This window comes from Prionailurus viverrinus, chromosome C1 (assembly GCF_022837055.1).
Source record: "Prionailurus viverrinus isolate Anna chromosome C1, UM_Priviv_1.0, whole genome shotgun sequence".
Lineage (NCBI taxonomy): Eukaryota > Metazoa > Chordata > Mammalia > Carnivora > Felidae > Prionailurus > Prionailurus viverrinus.
This window is the reverse complement of record NC_062568.1, coordinates 172,408,746-172,425,701: the sequence shown is the minus strand read 5'-3', so window position 1 is coordinate 172,425,701 and position 16,956 is coordinate 172,408,746. Positions and strand designations below refer to the sequence as shown.

The 16,956-nt window shown below is 37.0% G+C and overlaps 1 protein-coding gene and 1 long non-coding RNA gene across 3 annotated transcripts in view; one reads left to right on the top strand and one right to left on the bottom strand.

Annotated features, from left to right (window-relative positions):
• Positions 1-16,956, top strand: part of ZFYVE9 (zinc finger FYVE-type containing 9) — a 212,817-nt gene that overhangs the window by 149,352 nt on the left and 46,509 nt on the right. For both annotated transcript variants that reach the window (XM_047870988.1, XM_047870987.1), the window contains exons 11-12: positions 6,907-7,131; positions 8,666-8,748. In XM_047870988.1, the coding sequence (XP_047726944.1) occupies positions 6,907-7,131; positions 8,666-8,748 (308 nt within the window). The remainder of the gene's footprint in view (positions 1-6,906; positions 7,132-8,665; positions 8,749-16,956) is intronic.
• On the bottom strand, positions 11,961-16,820 carry LOC125172637 (uncharacterized). The gene is made up of 3 exons (XR_007154779.1): positions 16,420-16,820; positions 16,053-16,096; positions 11,961-12,978 (listed from the first exon to the last, which is right to left on the bottom strand). It is a non-coding gene; the product is annotated as an uncharacterized LOC125172637 (long non-coding RNA).

Genomic DNA, 16,956 nt, shown 5'->3' with positions numbered 1-16,956 from the left:
CGCCTGGTTGGTTCAGTCAGTTAAGTGACTGATTTCAGCTCAGGTCGTGATCTCACGGTTCATGGGTTTAAGCCACGGCGTCGGGCTCTGTGCTGACAACGAGGAGCCTGCTTGCAGTCCTCTCTCTTGCCCCCACCCCCTGCTTGTGCTCTCTCTCTCAAAATACATATAAACTTAAAAATACCATCATTTTGACAATTACCTTGATACTGTTTTTGAATATTAGTTTATATTCTGTATATGGGTCTCTTTCTCTATTCTACTGATCTGTATGTGTACATGTATGTGGATTTAGTTTTATTTTTACTGCTGAGTACTGAAAGTGTACTTTTCATCTGAAAACACATTTCTTTAATTTGGAAAACTCTAGGTTATTATCTCTGAATATTACTTCTGTTTCATTCCCAACATTGTCTTCTTCCTTTTTGATGTTGGAGCCTCTGAACTCAGTCTTCAATATCTCTGAACTGTTGTTTTGGGTAATTTTCCTTTGCTTTTTGTGCTGGATCCTGGGGCACATTCTGTTTTCAAAAAACTTATTAAGAAGATATTAATATGAATTAATATTTACACTGACATATTAAGGTTTACACTGCTATTTTTTTTCAATGTTTGTTTATTTTTGAGAGACAGAGAGAGACAGACCGTGAGTAGGGAAGGGGCAGAGAGAGAGGGAGACACAGAATCCAAAGCAGGCTCCAGGCTCCGAGCTGTCAGCACAGAGCCCGATGCGGGGCTCGAACCCACAAACTGTGAGATCATGACCTGGGCCAAAGTCGGATGTCCAACAGACTGAGCCACCCAGGTGCCCCGTACACTGCTATTAATTTTTACCATTTAGATTTAACTTTGGAACAAAGCAAGAAGACAATTAAAATTATAAACACAGAATGTAAATATTAACCTTGTAAGTTAAGTCATTTTCACCTTTGAAAATTGCTTTTTGTTCCCTTTCAGTCATTTGCAATTTTATGTTTGCAGATATGTTTATCGTCTCTCAGCTGTTCCTTGGATATCCTAAATCTAATCCTTGAGAATTGAGAGCATTTTTATATAGTATAGTCATGGGTATGAAGGCACAATTGAAGCTGCCTTAAACCTTCCAGTGGCTTCCCACTACAATTAGAATAAACTCCAAATGCCTTTGGCCTGCAAGATTTTATATGATCTAGCTCCTAAAGATTTCTTTGACCTTGTGTCTTACTACTCCTTAGTTTGCTTTAGCTACATTGATCACCTTTGTGACCTTTGAACCCATCAAACTCAGTCTAATACCTTGGCTTTTGCACTTACTGTTTCCAGACCTGGAATGTTGTTCTTTACAGATCTTTACTGGTTGGTGCCTTCTCTTCATTTGGATCTGTTCTCAAATGTTTCTGCCTCAAAGGATGTTTCCCTGAACCTCTTAGCTAAAGAAATATTCTCTTCCTTCCCTCCATCATCTTTTACATTACTTGCCTTGTTGTATTTTCTTCAAAATATTTATCACTGGTTTTACTAACTGATGTTGTTTGTCTTCCTCCTTTTGAAAATAAGCTCTATGAGGACAAGATTTACCTGTCTTGCTCAATTCTGTGTATCAGTCTTTAGAACAGTCTGGCACATTGGATAAGCTTAATTAAAACCAAACAAACAAACAAAACCTGTGGATTGAAGGAATCAATAAATTGACATGGTGTCACTTATATGATCAATCCCTAAAGATTTCTTTGACCTTTCTCTTCCTATTCCTTAGTTTGCTTTAGCTATGTTGGTGCTTTTTTTGTCATTTGATGGAAAAGTACCTGGAGGAAAGGAGTCTTCAGAGAACACTTCTGTTAATAAAAATGCTGTGCTTATTATGTTCCCTTTGAGACTTGGAGACCAGAGTAAAATACTTTTGAGGTCAACCAAAGAGTGTTTCTGAGACCCAGTGTTTCTGGTCCTTGAGAAAGAAATACCATGGGTCACTCAAGCAGATTACTTGGGAAATTTCATATCTTTAAAAACAAATTTTTTTTTTGTTTTCTCTTTGCCACTCTCTTTGCCATTTCTCCTTGCCACCTATTCTGTTTCTAAAATCTTCCTTACTTTGTATCTTTAAATCGTGGTCACCTGAGTTAACCCAGATAAACTTTTGGTTAATTTAAATTTCTTACATAGGTTTATCAAAAGACAAAGTAAACTTTAAAGTACTATATTATTAATTTGAATGTTATTAATAAATTTCATTCATCTATGAATTTTATCTTTAATAATTTTGTAATGTCACTAATAAAATTATAGGCCTCAAATACAATGGAGTTTGATCTTTTATTTTTTAATGTGAAAGTTTATCTCAATCTAAGGATATATATGCATACTCACTATTAAGTTAGAAAAGATGTATTTAGATATTTTTAAACCGCTGTCTCTTGCCAATTTTCTATCCCCACAAGTATTTAGAAGAAAAATTATAGGTGAATTAGAGGAGGGGGGGAAAAGATTTTTAAATAGTCTGTCAAAGAATATAAATAATTGATAAAACATTTATAAAAACATGATTGGTATCCTATAAATGTTTGTGGAATGACTGGAAGTCTTTTGTGCATATTAGAAAATATTTTATTATGTGTATCTCTTTTTTGGACCAGTTCTAGCAGTACATGTTATATGGTAAATGCTTGATTGATCAGTCAGTGTCCAGTAATTGTTTCAGATTTTAGTGGCTTGCTGTTATTTCTCATGGCCGTAAAAATTATACTGCTTATAATCTTTAGTATTTCTAAAGCAAGTCACTTTTTTATCTGTAATATAAGAAAAACAAAAATAAAAAACGTTTCCTAACAAGTGTGTTTCCAGAGAAGGAAGAACTTCATTGGTGTTTTCATCATCAGTAATATTTTTGCGTTGTTTTTCCAGTTAAAGAATGTTGTGTCATGGTTCAGATTTTTAGTCTCTTTTTGCAATTACTTGTGAATCGTTTTGGTTAATTAATTTTGTATCTTTCTATGAGCAGAGGAGCCATGGTATTGCTGCTTTGCAAGTAATTTTTCAGCCAATGAGAAGTAATATGGAATTATTTATGAAGAGGTGATTTAAGACTAATATCTTGTATTTATTGAGCACTTACTACATGCTAGGCCATATATTCATTGCTTTCTGTGCACTGTTTGATTTCTTCTCAACTAGAACTCTGTGAGATTCTTCTTGTTCTTGTCCCAGTTTTACATATGAGGAAACTGAGAGGCACTGAGGGCATAATGAGGGCATAAGTAACTTGCCAAAGATCAAATACGTGATAAATGGCTGAACTCAGGTTTGAATTCAGCTATATCTCTAAATCCCGTGTTTTAAAAAAGCAATAAACTGCCTCTTGAACTTTTTGAAGTTACATAGTAAATCTCACAGATACTCTAAACTGAGGAAATGACCTTTAATGAAGTACTCATGCTTAATTTTGGTTTACTGTATTACAAACAACACCAAGGGACTATTTAAATTCTTTTGATGTTTAGTTATGTTAATATTCATGAATATTAATATTTCTTAAAATAAGTGAGGCATTTGTTCGGAATTTTTTTCTCTGATTTTATCTTTTTATTAAAAGTTTTTTTAAATGTTAATTTTTGAGAGAGAGAGAAACAAGTGCAGGTGGGGGAGGGGCAGAGAGGGAGACACAGAATCCAAGCAGGCTACAGGCTCCGAGCTGTCAGCACAGAGCCTGACACAGGCTTGAACACACAAACTGTGAGATCATGACCTGAGCTGAAGTTGGACGCTCAACCGACTGAGTCACTCAGGCGCTCCTCTCTGATTTTATTTTTAATATTAATATTCTCACACAAAAATCACCGAAAATAGGGGTAGGGTTGGGAAGAGAGTGCAGTGAGATGGGGCAGGACTGTAAAGCCCCCACCCCTCCGCAGCCCCACTGTGGGAGAAAAAAACATCGACGAAACAAAATAAAGCCCCAGAGAAACTCATCCCAGGGTGTCCCTGCCCCAGTGAGGCCCTGGCCGTGGGCTGGTTCCTGATTTAAAAGAAAAGGGAGGGGAGAGGGGTGTGAGGGGAAGGCCCTTGTTTTTAAAATTGGCGGGGGCTGGGAAGGATGGGGTTCCTTTTCCTCATAGTTCTTTCTTTAAAACTCCATTTGAGTTAGTTGTGAGGATTGATAAATATGCTTTGAAACAAAAGGAAGCTGTTGTTGCATAGATATTTAAGTTGTTTTTGAATTGAATTTAAAGATAGTTCTTTGCAAGCACTTTGAAAAACAAAGTTTAAATTACAGATTAAGATGGAAAATTGGAAATTACTATATACTTTTAAAGACAGTTATGATATTGCAAGGCACTTCACTTCCACTCCTAAGCTTCAGTTTCTTCATCTGTAAAATAAAAATCCCAAAGTTCAGGGAAATGATACCTGCTCTGTTAACCTAGTGGCACTGATCTGATGATTATCTGGTTAAGGCCATGTAAAATTGCCTTGTAAACTATTGGTACAAAACCTTTGACATCCTTGCCAGGTCATTTAAACACAGAAGCATGAATTGGTATCTATTTTATTTATATGGATTCTTCAGTGGTCTTGGGGTGTATAGAATTAATTCAGTGGATTCATTGTATTGAATGTTCCCATAGAGAAGTACCTGTGTAAACAAACATATAACAGGCTTTATGAGTTCAAGAGCCCCGGATTAAGTTTTCAGTGTGAAAGCTTATCTTTGTCGAATTCTCATACCCAGTGTTTTATTTTTGTCGGTATTAACACCTGTGAAATGCTACTTGTTTTTAGATGAGATGGTAAATGAGAGTCTAAATTAAATCACTCATTAGGATTGATAGAGATTTACATTAAAAAAAATTTTTTTAAAGAAAGTAGATGCTTAAAGGATAACAAATATTTTATAATATAAAGGAGCATAGTGACGAATCTGAATTTGATTGGGATATGGGATGAGGAGGAGTAGGTTGTTAGGTCGTAGAAGCAAAAAGGGAATAAATATCTGTGGAAAAATAACCAGTAATAGATTCCAGTCTCTAATAAAGAAATGCTGGGGCGCCTAGGTGGCTCAGGCGGTTAAGCGTCCGACTTCGGCTCAGGTCATGATCTCACAGTTTGTGAGTTCAAGCCCCACGTCGGGCTCTGTGCTAACAGCTTAGAGCCTGCTTCAAATTCTATGTCTCCCTCTCTCTCTGCTCCTTCCCCACTATGTCTCTCTCTCCTTCAAAAATAAATAAAAACATTAAAAAAAAAAAAAAAAGAAATGCCAAAGGAATAATGAATGAATGCCTTGTGGGCCAAGCCAACATAGTTGTCACCTTTGAATTGTATGCACTAGGGCTGTCTTACGAAACAAACATTATACTCTCATTAGAGTACTCTCATTAGAACTTTAGAGGAATGCTATTGTGTACTCTCCATTGTGGGCAGAAAAAAAAAAACTCCTATCTCTTTTATCTCCCATTCTTCCTCTACTCCAAGTTAAAAGATGAAAATTTATACAAACCTTATTCTAAAATTTTTGATAAAGCAAAGAAAATTCTGTAATGTTTGGCTAATCATTATATGTATATGTGCATTATAACAATAATAGTTATAATTTTTTGAGAACACAGTACCATGTACTGTTAGGCATTTTACATATATTCCATCATTTATTCTTCACAACAGGTCTGAAATTTATAATCCCCCATTTTACACAGACGTTGAAGCTCACAGAAGTCAAATAACTTGCCCACAAATCACATAATAGTAATTGAACTAGTATTCAAACCCATATTTCTGTGACTCCACAATCTGTGAATTTTTTTTTTTTTTCCAGAGTACATACTCCTTCCTTGATACGGGGATTTTTTTGTTTTTATAGATCTGGCCCAGCAGCTCAAATGTGCAGCCAGATTTGGTTAATCCTCGGGCGAGAGTACTGCCCCTAAATATATTTGGCAGATGATAATGTGCAGGTGAACATGGCTCTCAGCCACAAGGCTTCTGTGAGTTTTGTGGGGAGGTGTTCCCTTCAACTGTGGACCCTGCTGTCACCATATAGCTTCCTACTTCACTCAAGGATTCTGTGACCCATCACTGAACTGTTGCATGAGTAGATAGTAGTTTTCAAGGAAAGGAAGCATTAAGTTTTCTGGTGAGGATCTCTGTATTTGCTGTTATTTCTTTCAGAGATATCAGAGGGAGCTTGTACATATCTAGGGAACATGTCTACTATTCCATTATGGAACAGCTCCTGTTGGGAAGCTTTTTTGCTTTTTTGTAATTCTAAACTGAGGAGAATGTCTCCTTAATGAAAGCTGATTTGTCACTGTTTCATTAAAAAATGTTTTAATTAGAAGGTGCTTAGTAGACAAAAAAACTAATATGAATTTAAATAAGCCCTAAGTTATGTTTCATATTTGTCTCACCCAGAAGTACAAAGCATGAATCCTACCTTCTCCATAGATTTTCTTCCTTTAATGTCTCATACAAAACTGTACTTATTATCTTAATTCATTGTGTTCATGAATGAACTTTATTCACCCAATGAGATTGTAAGCTCTGTGAGAGCAGGTACCTAGTCTTAACATTTTTTTCATGACTTTTGAGGCAATAATTCTTATCCTGAGACCTCTAAAGGTCTCATATATACAGTTCATACAGTAAAGCTGTACAATCTAAGGAAGACATTAATATTTTTTACTTTTAGCTAGACAGACTTCTACAGTGTGATAATATAAGCTATTTTATGCTCACCAGAGGCCCTTATAAAATTGGAAAAAAATTTTCATTTAATATCATTTATTTCAAAAACTTTGTAAACATGGGTCTTTCATGTTTAGTGAAAGGTTGGGAATTAGTGTTTGGTAGTGTGTGGCCCAGTGTTAAGTAATAATGATTATAAAAAATATAATCGATTTATTGATGAGGAGTAATTAATGAGCTTTTTTGTTTTAGGAAATGTTGTGGGCAACTTGGGACATTCCTTCTTCAGTCAGAGTTTCCTTGGCAGTAAAGAACATGGTGGATTCTTATATGTGACATCTACCTACCAGTCACTGCAAGACCTGGTACTCCCAACCCCACCTTACTTGTTTGGGATTCTCATCCAGAAATGGGAAACTCCTTGGGCTAAAGTGTTTCCCATCCGACTAATGTTGAGACTTGGAGCTGAATATCGGCGTAAGTAGTAAAATAGCTTCTTTTACACCATATGGCCAAGACATGATGACTAAATAAAGACCTGAAATATTCAGATTCCCCCCCTGCCTGCAACCCCCCCTCCCCCAGTGATATAGTTCAGCAGAAATCTTTTGACACAGCTAAGCTAAATTTGGCCATTGTGTTTACTTATTTTGACTCTAATGTGAAGGACTAAAAGTCTCTACTGAGGAAATTAGTGATTATTTATTACCTTGTAGACTTACTGGTTTTATATAGTTCATTGATAAATATATGCTCATCTTCAGAAAAAATGAATTGGAATTTAACAAGTGACTTTTTATAGTATCTATAGTGAACATTTTTTGGTAATTTTATTGGAAAATAGTATGACAAATTGTATTTTGCATAACGTAACACATACTGGAAACTAATGGTATAGAGATCACTTTAGGTAAAGAGAGCAGTAGAAGAGCTTTTTTGCTCATGGTGGTAGCAGTACAACTAAGTTTGGAGTTTTAAGACATTAAGGCCTAAATGCAAGCTTTCTTTTAAACCTTATACCTTCACCTAATCAAACTTGCAAGGTCTAGGAATCAGACCATTTGAATAAGATTCTTAACTCTGTGAATTACTAGCTCTGTAACTTTGGGCAAGTGACTCGAGCTGTAAGTATGTAAGGTTGTTAAGAGGATCAAAAACGATAAAGAAAACTTATTTTGTAAACTATAAAACAGTATATTTTATGTTTTCAGCAAGTCAACTTCATTCTTTCCCTTGCTCATTCAATAAGAATTTAATAAAGGTCTACCATTTATAACAAATCCTGTGAATTCAGAAATAGCTAAGATACGTTACAGGCTCTTAGAAACCTTTGTAAGAAAGACATACAGAAATCATGATTATAGTAGTATATTGTGTTAAAACACATGCTCAAAGTTAACAAAGTTCTTTTGGAGCTTGAAGATGGACTCTAACTTCACCAAGAATGAAGGAGTTGGATAAGAAATATTTCTTAGAACAAAGTGTTTCTGGACTGAATTGTGAAAGAGGCATTTGAATTATCCAGATGAAGTAGGGAAAGGAGTGGGTTGTATCCAGAGGAAAGAACTTGTATATCTTCCTGTCTTATATAGGTAGTTCACTCCATAAAGTTCAAGGAATAAGTAAGCGAGTTAATAGGCCACCTCATGTTTGGCTTTTCTAAGGAGGATCCTGGTTGGGAGAAGTATAAGAATGAATACAGAGGAATTAGAAGAGGTTTGTTTCCTGGATCATATTAATCCAGTTTGAAGAAGAGTGCTTCCTAAGATGTTATAGTTCATTTTGGAGAAAGCTGCATCAAAAGGCTTATCTGGTCATCAGAATATTTACTTTGGCATTTATTGTAGAAGGCTCAGAATTTGTCTGTGATGCTACCATGCTAAATACTTTTGAGCCCTAAATTTCATATGCTTTATTACAGTTACATTTTGAAAACTTTATGAACTTTGACACCTCTTTTGCCAAAATTTTAAGCTGTCAAGTTTAGTCTGATTATTTTTCATTTCCATAGTTTATCCGTGCCCACTGTTCAGTGTCAGATTTCGGAAGCCATTGTTTGGAGAGACGGGACATACCATCATGAATCTTCTTGCAGTAAGTTGGGAATTTTTATTTACTTTTTTCTTACTGGGATTTGTACAGGAGAAGGAAGAGAAGGATTTCATTTTTTGTTAACAGCCATACCTCTGCTGCTTCAGGCAGGTGAAGATTTATGCTGTAGGAAACGAAAAACATACATATATTCTTTGGAAAATATATGGAGCTTTTGAGTGAAACAGTACAGGATTTCAGCCCTTGATTATATATACACTTACTATCTAAGTGACCTTGCAGGATTATTGTGAGGACTAGAGGTAATGTACAATTAAAGCACCTAGCATTCTATTTTGTTTTTATTTTAAGCTTGCCATCATAGAGGTGTCCTCTTTGTGTAGCTTATTGTTTAGCTCAAGATTGGTCAGAGATTGTGTTCAAATATCTCAAGCCAGTAAGTCATTCATTCTTTTATGATAAATCTGTGTATGGACTGGGATTCATACTTTGTTTCCTTTCTGCTAGGATCTCCCATGTTCCTTTGCACATGCACAGGCTCTGCTGTATGTGTGCACCGACTAAGGACAATTGTGGGTATTTGGAGAGTTTATGAAGCTCTCTGTGGCTATCTCACCTCCCAGAACTCCTCATTAAATCTTTGGCTAATGTGCCTGCTCATTACTTACCTCAAACCTCAGGCTAACTGAGCTGCTGGCCCTCCCTTTTCACTAACCATTGAAATTACCACTGTAGCTGACACCACTCCAAATCAAGTAAGATCCTTCAAGTAGCAGAGTTTATTTCATAGACTACCTTGAACTACCTAAGAAGGCTAGGGCACAGCCCCAAGCAAGAAGATCACAGACTCAGCTCTACTGTTCTTGTTTGAAGTTCGGTAGTTTTCATGAAGAAACACATCTCAGTGTGTTATATGCTTTTGGTCTAATTCCAGAGTATTGTAATGATTGTGTTTTAAAAAACCATTTACCCAGGGGCACCTTGGTGGCTCAGTCAGTTAAGCATCCAACTCTTGATTTTGGCTCAGGTCATGATCTCTGCACTGACAGTGCAGAACCTACTTGGGATTCTCTCTCTCTCCTCTCTCTGCTTATTCCCCACTCATTCTCTCTTTCTCAAAATAAATAAGTAAACTAAAAAAAAAAAAAAACAACAACAAAAAAAAAACAACAAAACATTTACCCAGCTTTTTACTTGCTTTTTGGGACTGGATTTATTTCCTCACTCTGTCTTGCCGTTGTAGTTGTAGTTTCAGTTATCTTTTAAAGAGATTTAAATAATAAGAAAAGCTCTTGTAGCTTTACTTATGTAGTTGCCATTTCCAGTGATCTTCATTTCTTTGTATAAATCTGTATTTCCATCTGGTGTCATTTCCCTTCTGCCTGAAAGATTTCCTGTAACATTTCTTGTAGTGTGGGTCTGCTGGTGAGGAATTCAGCATTTTTATTTCTAACATCTTTATTTTACCTTCATATTTGAAAGATATTTTTGCTGGATGTAGAATTCTAGGTTGATAGTTGTATTCTTTGAGTGCCTTAAAGATGAATAATAATCGCTCTACTGTTTCTTCTGGTTTGCATTGTTTCAGACGAGGACTTTATTTTCCCTCTTTGTTCCTCTGTATATAATGCTTTTTCCTTCTCTGGTTGCTCTAAGGTGTTTCTTTTTATCACTGGTTTTGAGCACTTTGATTATGTACCTTGATATAGGGTTGTTGTTTTTTTTTCCCCATGTTTCTTATACTTGGAGTTCGTTGAGCTGCTTATTTTTGTGAGTTTATAATTTTCATCAAAGAACATTTTCTTTCCTCTCCCTCTTCTCCTTCAAGGACTCTGTGTTATAGACATATTAGGCTCTTGAAATTGTTTCACAGCTCACTAATACTCCTTTTTTTCCCTCTGTGTTTCATTTTGGACAGTTATTATTGTTCAACAATCTTATTTTGCCTTGTTAAAACTGTCAAGTACATCTTTTTTGGGGGGTTATCTCAAACATTGTCATTTTCATCTCTAGAAATTTGACTTAGGTCTTTTTCTATATCCTCCTTGTACTTAATTTTTTGAATATCTGGAGTATATAGTAACTACTATAGTGTCCTTGTTGGTAATTCTAACATCTCTATCAATTCTGGCTCAGTTTCCAATGATTAATTCTCCCTCTTTTTTTTTTTTTTTAAGTTTATTTATTTATTTTAGAGAGAGAGTGAGAGAGCGTGAGCACATGTGCAAGTGGAGGAGGGGCGGAGAGACATGGAGAAAGAGAATCCCAAGCAGGTTCTGTGCTGTCAGCACAGAGCCCATCGCAGGGCTCCATCTCACAAACTGTGAGATCATGACCTGAGCTGAGATCATGACCTGAGCCAAGATCAAGAGTTGGATGCTTAGCCAGCTGAGCCACCCAGGCACCCTCCCCCTCTTATTTTGAGTTGTATTTTCCTGCTTTTGCATGCTTGGTATTTAAAAAAAAAATTTTTTAATGTTTATTTTGTGAGAGAGAGAGAGACAGCAAGTGTAAGCAGGGGAAGGGCAAAGAGAGGGGGAGACACAGAATCTGAAGTGGGCTCTGAGCTGATTCAGAGCCTGATGTGGGTCTCAAGCTCACAAACCATGAGATCATGATCTGAGCCAAAGTTGGACGCTTAACCGACTGAGCCATCTATGTGCCCCTTAAAAATTTTTTTGATGTTTATTTATTTATTTTTGAGAGAGAAAATGAGCAGGGAGGGGCAGAGAGAAAGGGAGACAGAGAATCCCAAGCAGGACCCACACCATCAGCACAGAGCCCAATGTGGGACTGGAACTCACAAACAGTAAGAGCATGACCCAAGCCAAAGTCAAGAATTGGACACTTAACTGACTCAGCCACCCAGGTGCCCCGATATTTTTAAATTTGATTCTTGCAAGTCTTGATTTTTAAGATTTGTAAGGTGGAACCAAAGTCTTGTTTACTGTAGTGCTGATTATTCCTCAGCACTAAGGCAAGACCCTTCGGAGTACTTGTAATGACTTTGGGCCCTATTTGGAATTAGGCCAAACTTCACAGATTAAAGGCACATTTCTTTACCAGATTGTTGTTACTTCAGACACCAGGGTCAAGTCCCAGGCTACGCATACTTCTGACTAACTGGATACAAATGTTAGCATTCCCACTACTCTCTCAGTTTTGATAATTCACTAGAATTATTCACAGAACTCAGCAAAGTATATATACTATACTGTATAGTATAGATTACAGTTTTATTGTAGTAAAGGAAATACAAATTAGGGCCAGTGGAGAGAAGAGTCACAGAGTACAAAGTCTGGGAGGGCCCCACCCAAGAAGCTTCTGTGCCCTCTGGGACATGTCACCCTGCTGGTATGTTGATATATAACAATATGCACAGAATAAACACCGGAGCTTTTGTGTCCTGAGTTTTTATTGGAGTTTCCTTATTAGGCATGATGATTGAGCCATTGGTCATGTGATTGAACTCAGTCTTGAGCCCCCGATATCATGTGCCTCAAAGCCCCATCCTCTTATCACATGGCTGATCTTTCTAGGATGGCTAGCTCCCACCTTGGGTCATCTTGTTAGGATAAACTATCTAGGGACCTATTATGATTCACTAAATTAACATAGACTATCAGGGATCCACCACTGAATAACAGACACTCCTATCACTCAGGAAATTCCAAGGGTTTAGAGGCTACCTCTCAGGAACCAGGAGCAAAGTCCAGTGAAATTGTTTATTATACAGTAATACTCTACCTAATGCTCATGGAATATGAGGTTTTCCTCTGTGGTTTTTAGGAGTAGGCACTATTCCCAGACCTGTGTACCAGACAGTGTTTCTGATAATCATTTCAAATAGTTTTTTCACCGGCCTCAAGAAGTTTCCTCAGACACATTTGCTAATCAGAACTTTTCTGAATTCTGGAGTGAGACCCTCTGCAAGTCTTTGGAGTTCTTTGCAGTTTTTTCCTCTCTGATGCTCTGTCCTGTGAAGTATAGCTACCGTGGTTTTCCTGGAGTCTTGGTTTTGTTTCCTCAACTCAGGAAATCTGTCAGCCTCTGCCTGGGTTCTCCCTTCCTGCACCTGAGCTTGTAAAACTCTCTAGAGGCATAACCTGTACAATCACAGAGCTCATCTTGTTTGCTTCCTGCCTTTTAAGGATCACTGTCCTTTGTTGTCTGAGGTTCAGTGTCTTGAAAATCATTGTTTCATATGTTCTGTGTAGTTTTGGGTTGTTTCAGGCAGGAAGGTAAATTCAGTCCCCTTTTCTCTATTTTGTCCTGAAATGGAAATTTTATTCTTTTAATTTATTTTTTATTTTTTTAAGTAATCTCTATCCCCAGTGTTGGGCTTGAACTCATGACCAGAGATCAAGAGTCACATGCTCTACCAACTGAGCCAGCTAGGCACTCCCAGAAGTGAAAATTTTAAAATTATATTTTAATCTATAAGATCGCCCTCTCCCGCTTTATCTTCCTTTCCCTCCCTCCCTCCCTCCCTCCCTCTCTCTCTGTCTCTCTGTCTCTCTGTCTCTCTGTCTCTGTCTTTCTCCCTCTCCATTTCCCTCCTTCTACTTCAGTCCCCATCACTTTGTCACTCCTGGTAACTTTAGTTTTTAGTCACATTTTTGATGAGATAATTTTTTTTTTTAGGTTTATTTATTGGGAGGGAGGGAGAGAGAGAGAGAGAGAATGAGCAGGGGAGGGGCAGAGAGAGAGAGAGGGAAAATCCCAAGCAGGCTCCTCACTGTTAGCACAAAGCCTGATGCTGTGCTTGATCCCATGAGCCGTAGGATCATGACTCAAGCCAAAATCAAGAGTCGGACACTTAATTGAGCCACCCAGGCACCCTGACAAGATTATTTACTTACTTACTTACTTACTTACTTACTTACTTACTTACTTATTTATTTATTTATTTTACCGATTGTAATCTGCTTTGGAAAGAAAAGGAGCTATTTATCCTGTAATCCAGTAACAGAAGCCTATGGTTTTTATTGCCTGTATCAGTTCATTTATACAAACTTCTGGTGGATTATCTCCTGAAGCATCTTATTCTCCATCTCCACTGTCAGAGAGGATAATTTTTCTCTATTTTTCAAAGATTCTTCTAGCTGGTCTAAAAATTAAATTGACATAAGACAGATTAACAGGAGAAAATTAAATCTAACTTTGTATATATGAAAACCTCACATACATGAGGGGTTCATAGACAGAAAGGTAAAATTCCTCCTGAGCTGAAGAATGGGGTAGGGGCCTGGGGCTGCCAAAGGGAGGAGAGCCATTTACAGGGCAATAAGAAGAGCAGCTGCTTGGCAATTAGATGTATGCCCTACCATACAGATGGGTCACTCAGATAAAATTTATCTCTAATAATAACTCTAATTCTGAGAAAGACCCCCAATTTAGATTCTTCTAGGTAGTTAAGACAGGGCAAAATTCTCTTGACCCTGCAGGGTCTTAATTGCCTTCAGCTCAAAAGAGTCCACATACCAAAATAGCACATATGGAAGAGACTTGTTTTGAACCCTTTTACCACCTTCTCTGTCTCTAGTTTAACAGAATTTACCAATCTATTGATTCCAACACTTTTCTACTACCTCTCACTCCCTCTATTTTTCTCCTTTCCTGTCTTAAGATTCCATGGTTTCGGGGCGCCTGGGTGGCGCAGTCGGTTAGGCGTCCGACTTCAGCCAGGTCACGATCTCACGGTCCGTGAGTTCAAGCCCCGCGTCGGGCTCTGGGCTGATGGCTCAGAGCCTGGAGCCTGTTTCCAACTCTGTGTCTCCCTCTCTCTCTGCCCCTCCCCCGTTCATGCTCTGTCTCTCTCTGTCCCAAAAATAAATAAACGTTGAAAAAAAAAAAAAATTAAAAAAAAAAAAAAAAAAAGATTCCATGGTTTCATCATTAAAATCACTTTTATTTTAAATGATTCCAGGCCCTTTCTGCATCTTACCCTCTGTTTTATTAGCCCAGCAAAATGTAAACCCTGGTTAAATCTACCTCTTAATTAAAAAAAACTTTTTTAAATTTATATACAGTAAAGTTCACCTTTTATGGAGTATATACTTCTAAGAGTTTTGACAAATGTAGAGTTATGTTACTACCACTGTTGCAATTGGGATACAGAAGAGTTCTATCATTCCAGAAAATTTGCTGGTGCACCCCTAATGTCTGGTAACCATTGATCCTCTTTCCCTACAGTTTTAGCTTTTTTAGATTATCATATAATTGGAATTATGCAGTACATAGCCGTTTGAGTCTAGCTTCTTTCACTCATCATCATGCATTTCCAGTTCATCTTTGTTGTTATTTATGTTGTTAAGGAAATAAAAATCTTTTTCCTGTACTCATCTTTGGTTCTTTGGCTGAGGCCCTAAAAATTAGACTGGCCAAACAGTGAATAACAGAGGCATATTTTGGGGTGGCATATTCTGGTAAACTTAGCATCAGTAGTTCGTTTGTCTTTATTGCTATATAGTATTCAGTTGCATTATGAACCACAGTTTGTCTGTTTACCTGTAGATGGATCTGTGGGTTGTTTCTAGTTTTTGGTGACTATGAATAAAGCTGCTGTAAACATTCATGTATGAAATTTTGTGTGAACCTTAGTTTTGCCATATTGTACATTTATTGTTATAAAGAACTGTGAAATTGTTTTCCAACATGCCTGTAGCAGTTTACATTCACAAGTAATATACAAGAATTCTTTTTTTGCCCAGTATTTATTTCTTTTTTGTTTTCAATTTTTACAATTCCAGTAGGAGTTTAGTGGTTTTAACCTTTGTGATTTTAACTTCTATGCTTCTTAAGATGAGTGATTCAGAGCATTTTTCATGTGCTAATTTGCCCTCTTTATATCTTCTTTAGTGAGTACTCAGATTTTGCCCATTTAAAAATATGGTTGTTGTTTTCTTGTTGAGTTTTGAGAGTTTTTCATGTATTCTAAATGTAAGTCCTTTGGTAGATTTGTATCATTTGTTGTATTTTCTCCTAGTCTATGGTCTCTCTTTTTACTCTGTTAACAGTGTCTTTCACAGAACAAAAATTTTTCATTTTGTTGAAGTATAATTTATTTTCTATGGAGCATGCTTTTTATATGATATCTAAGAACTTATTGACTAGAATGACATCACAAATATTTTCTCCCATGTTTTTTTGTAGAAGGCTTATGGTTTTATTTTTATGCCTTATACTTAGTTCTGTGGTTCCTTTTTAGTTAAATTTTATGATTGTGAGACATTGTTGGAAACCCTTCGTTCATATGTCCAATTGTTTTAGTACCGTTTGTTAAAAAGACTATCCTTTCTTCATTTACTCGCCTTTACACCCTTATCAAAAGTCAGTCGACATACCTGTGTGGATCTACTTCTTCCTTCATTTGTAACTTTATTCAGGCCTGCATGTGGATGAAGACAAAAAGAGTCACCTATTTACTGGTCTTACTTAAAAAAAATTTTTTTTTAAATATTTATTTATTTTTGAGAGACAGAAACAAAATGTGAGCAGGAGAGGGGCAGAGAGAGAGAGAGGGAGACACAGAATTGGAAGCAGGCTCCAGGCTCTGAGCTGTCAGCACAGAGCCCGACACGGGGCTCGAACCCACAAACCGCAAGATCATGATCTGAGGTGAAGTCAGATGCTCAACCAACTCAGCACCCAGGCACCCCCAGTCTCGCTTTAGATTCATGACCAATACCATTAGGAAACTCTCAGACCTACCTGACAATCTTTCCTGGTCCATAACACATTCCTATTCTCATGTTTTCTCAAATTTCCAGTGTCTCCTCTCCTTTTCTCACTTTTTGCTGATGTCCCAGCCCCAGTTTCCCTGAGTAAATAGAAACAATCAGAAGATAATTTTCACACAGTTACATCCAACTTACCCGTATCTATACATTTTCATTTCTTAGTTTCTTTGGACACCTTTCTTTCTTGGTTCTTCTCCTGCAGCCTTCTGACTTGCTACCTTCCCTTTCCCACTGTGTTCTGCCTCTCAGTAAATGGCAGTCTTGTAGTTGCCCAGTCCATATAATTCATAATCATCTTTGATTTTGCTTTTTTTTTCCACATTCCATATTCAATCCAGTGACAGATATTCTCAGTTTCCCCTTCAAAATGTACCCGGAATCTGATAACTTCTCACCAGTTTTTGAATTGGTAACACTTTGGTCTAAATTATCACTGTCTCTTGCCTGAATTATTTTTGTTACATTTATCTGATCTCCTTCTTTCTATTCTTGTTCCCTTACCATCTAT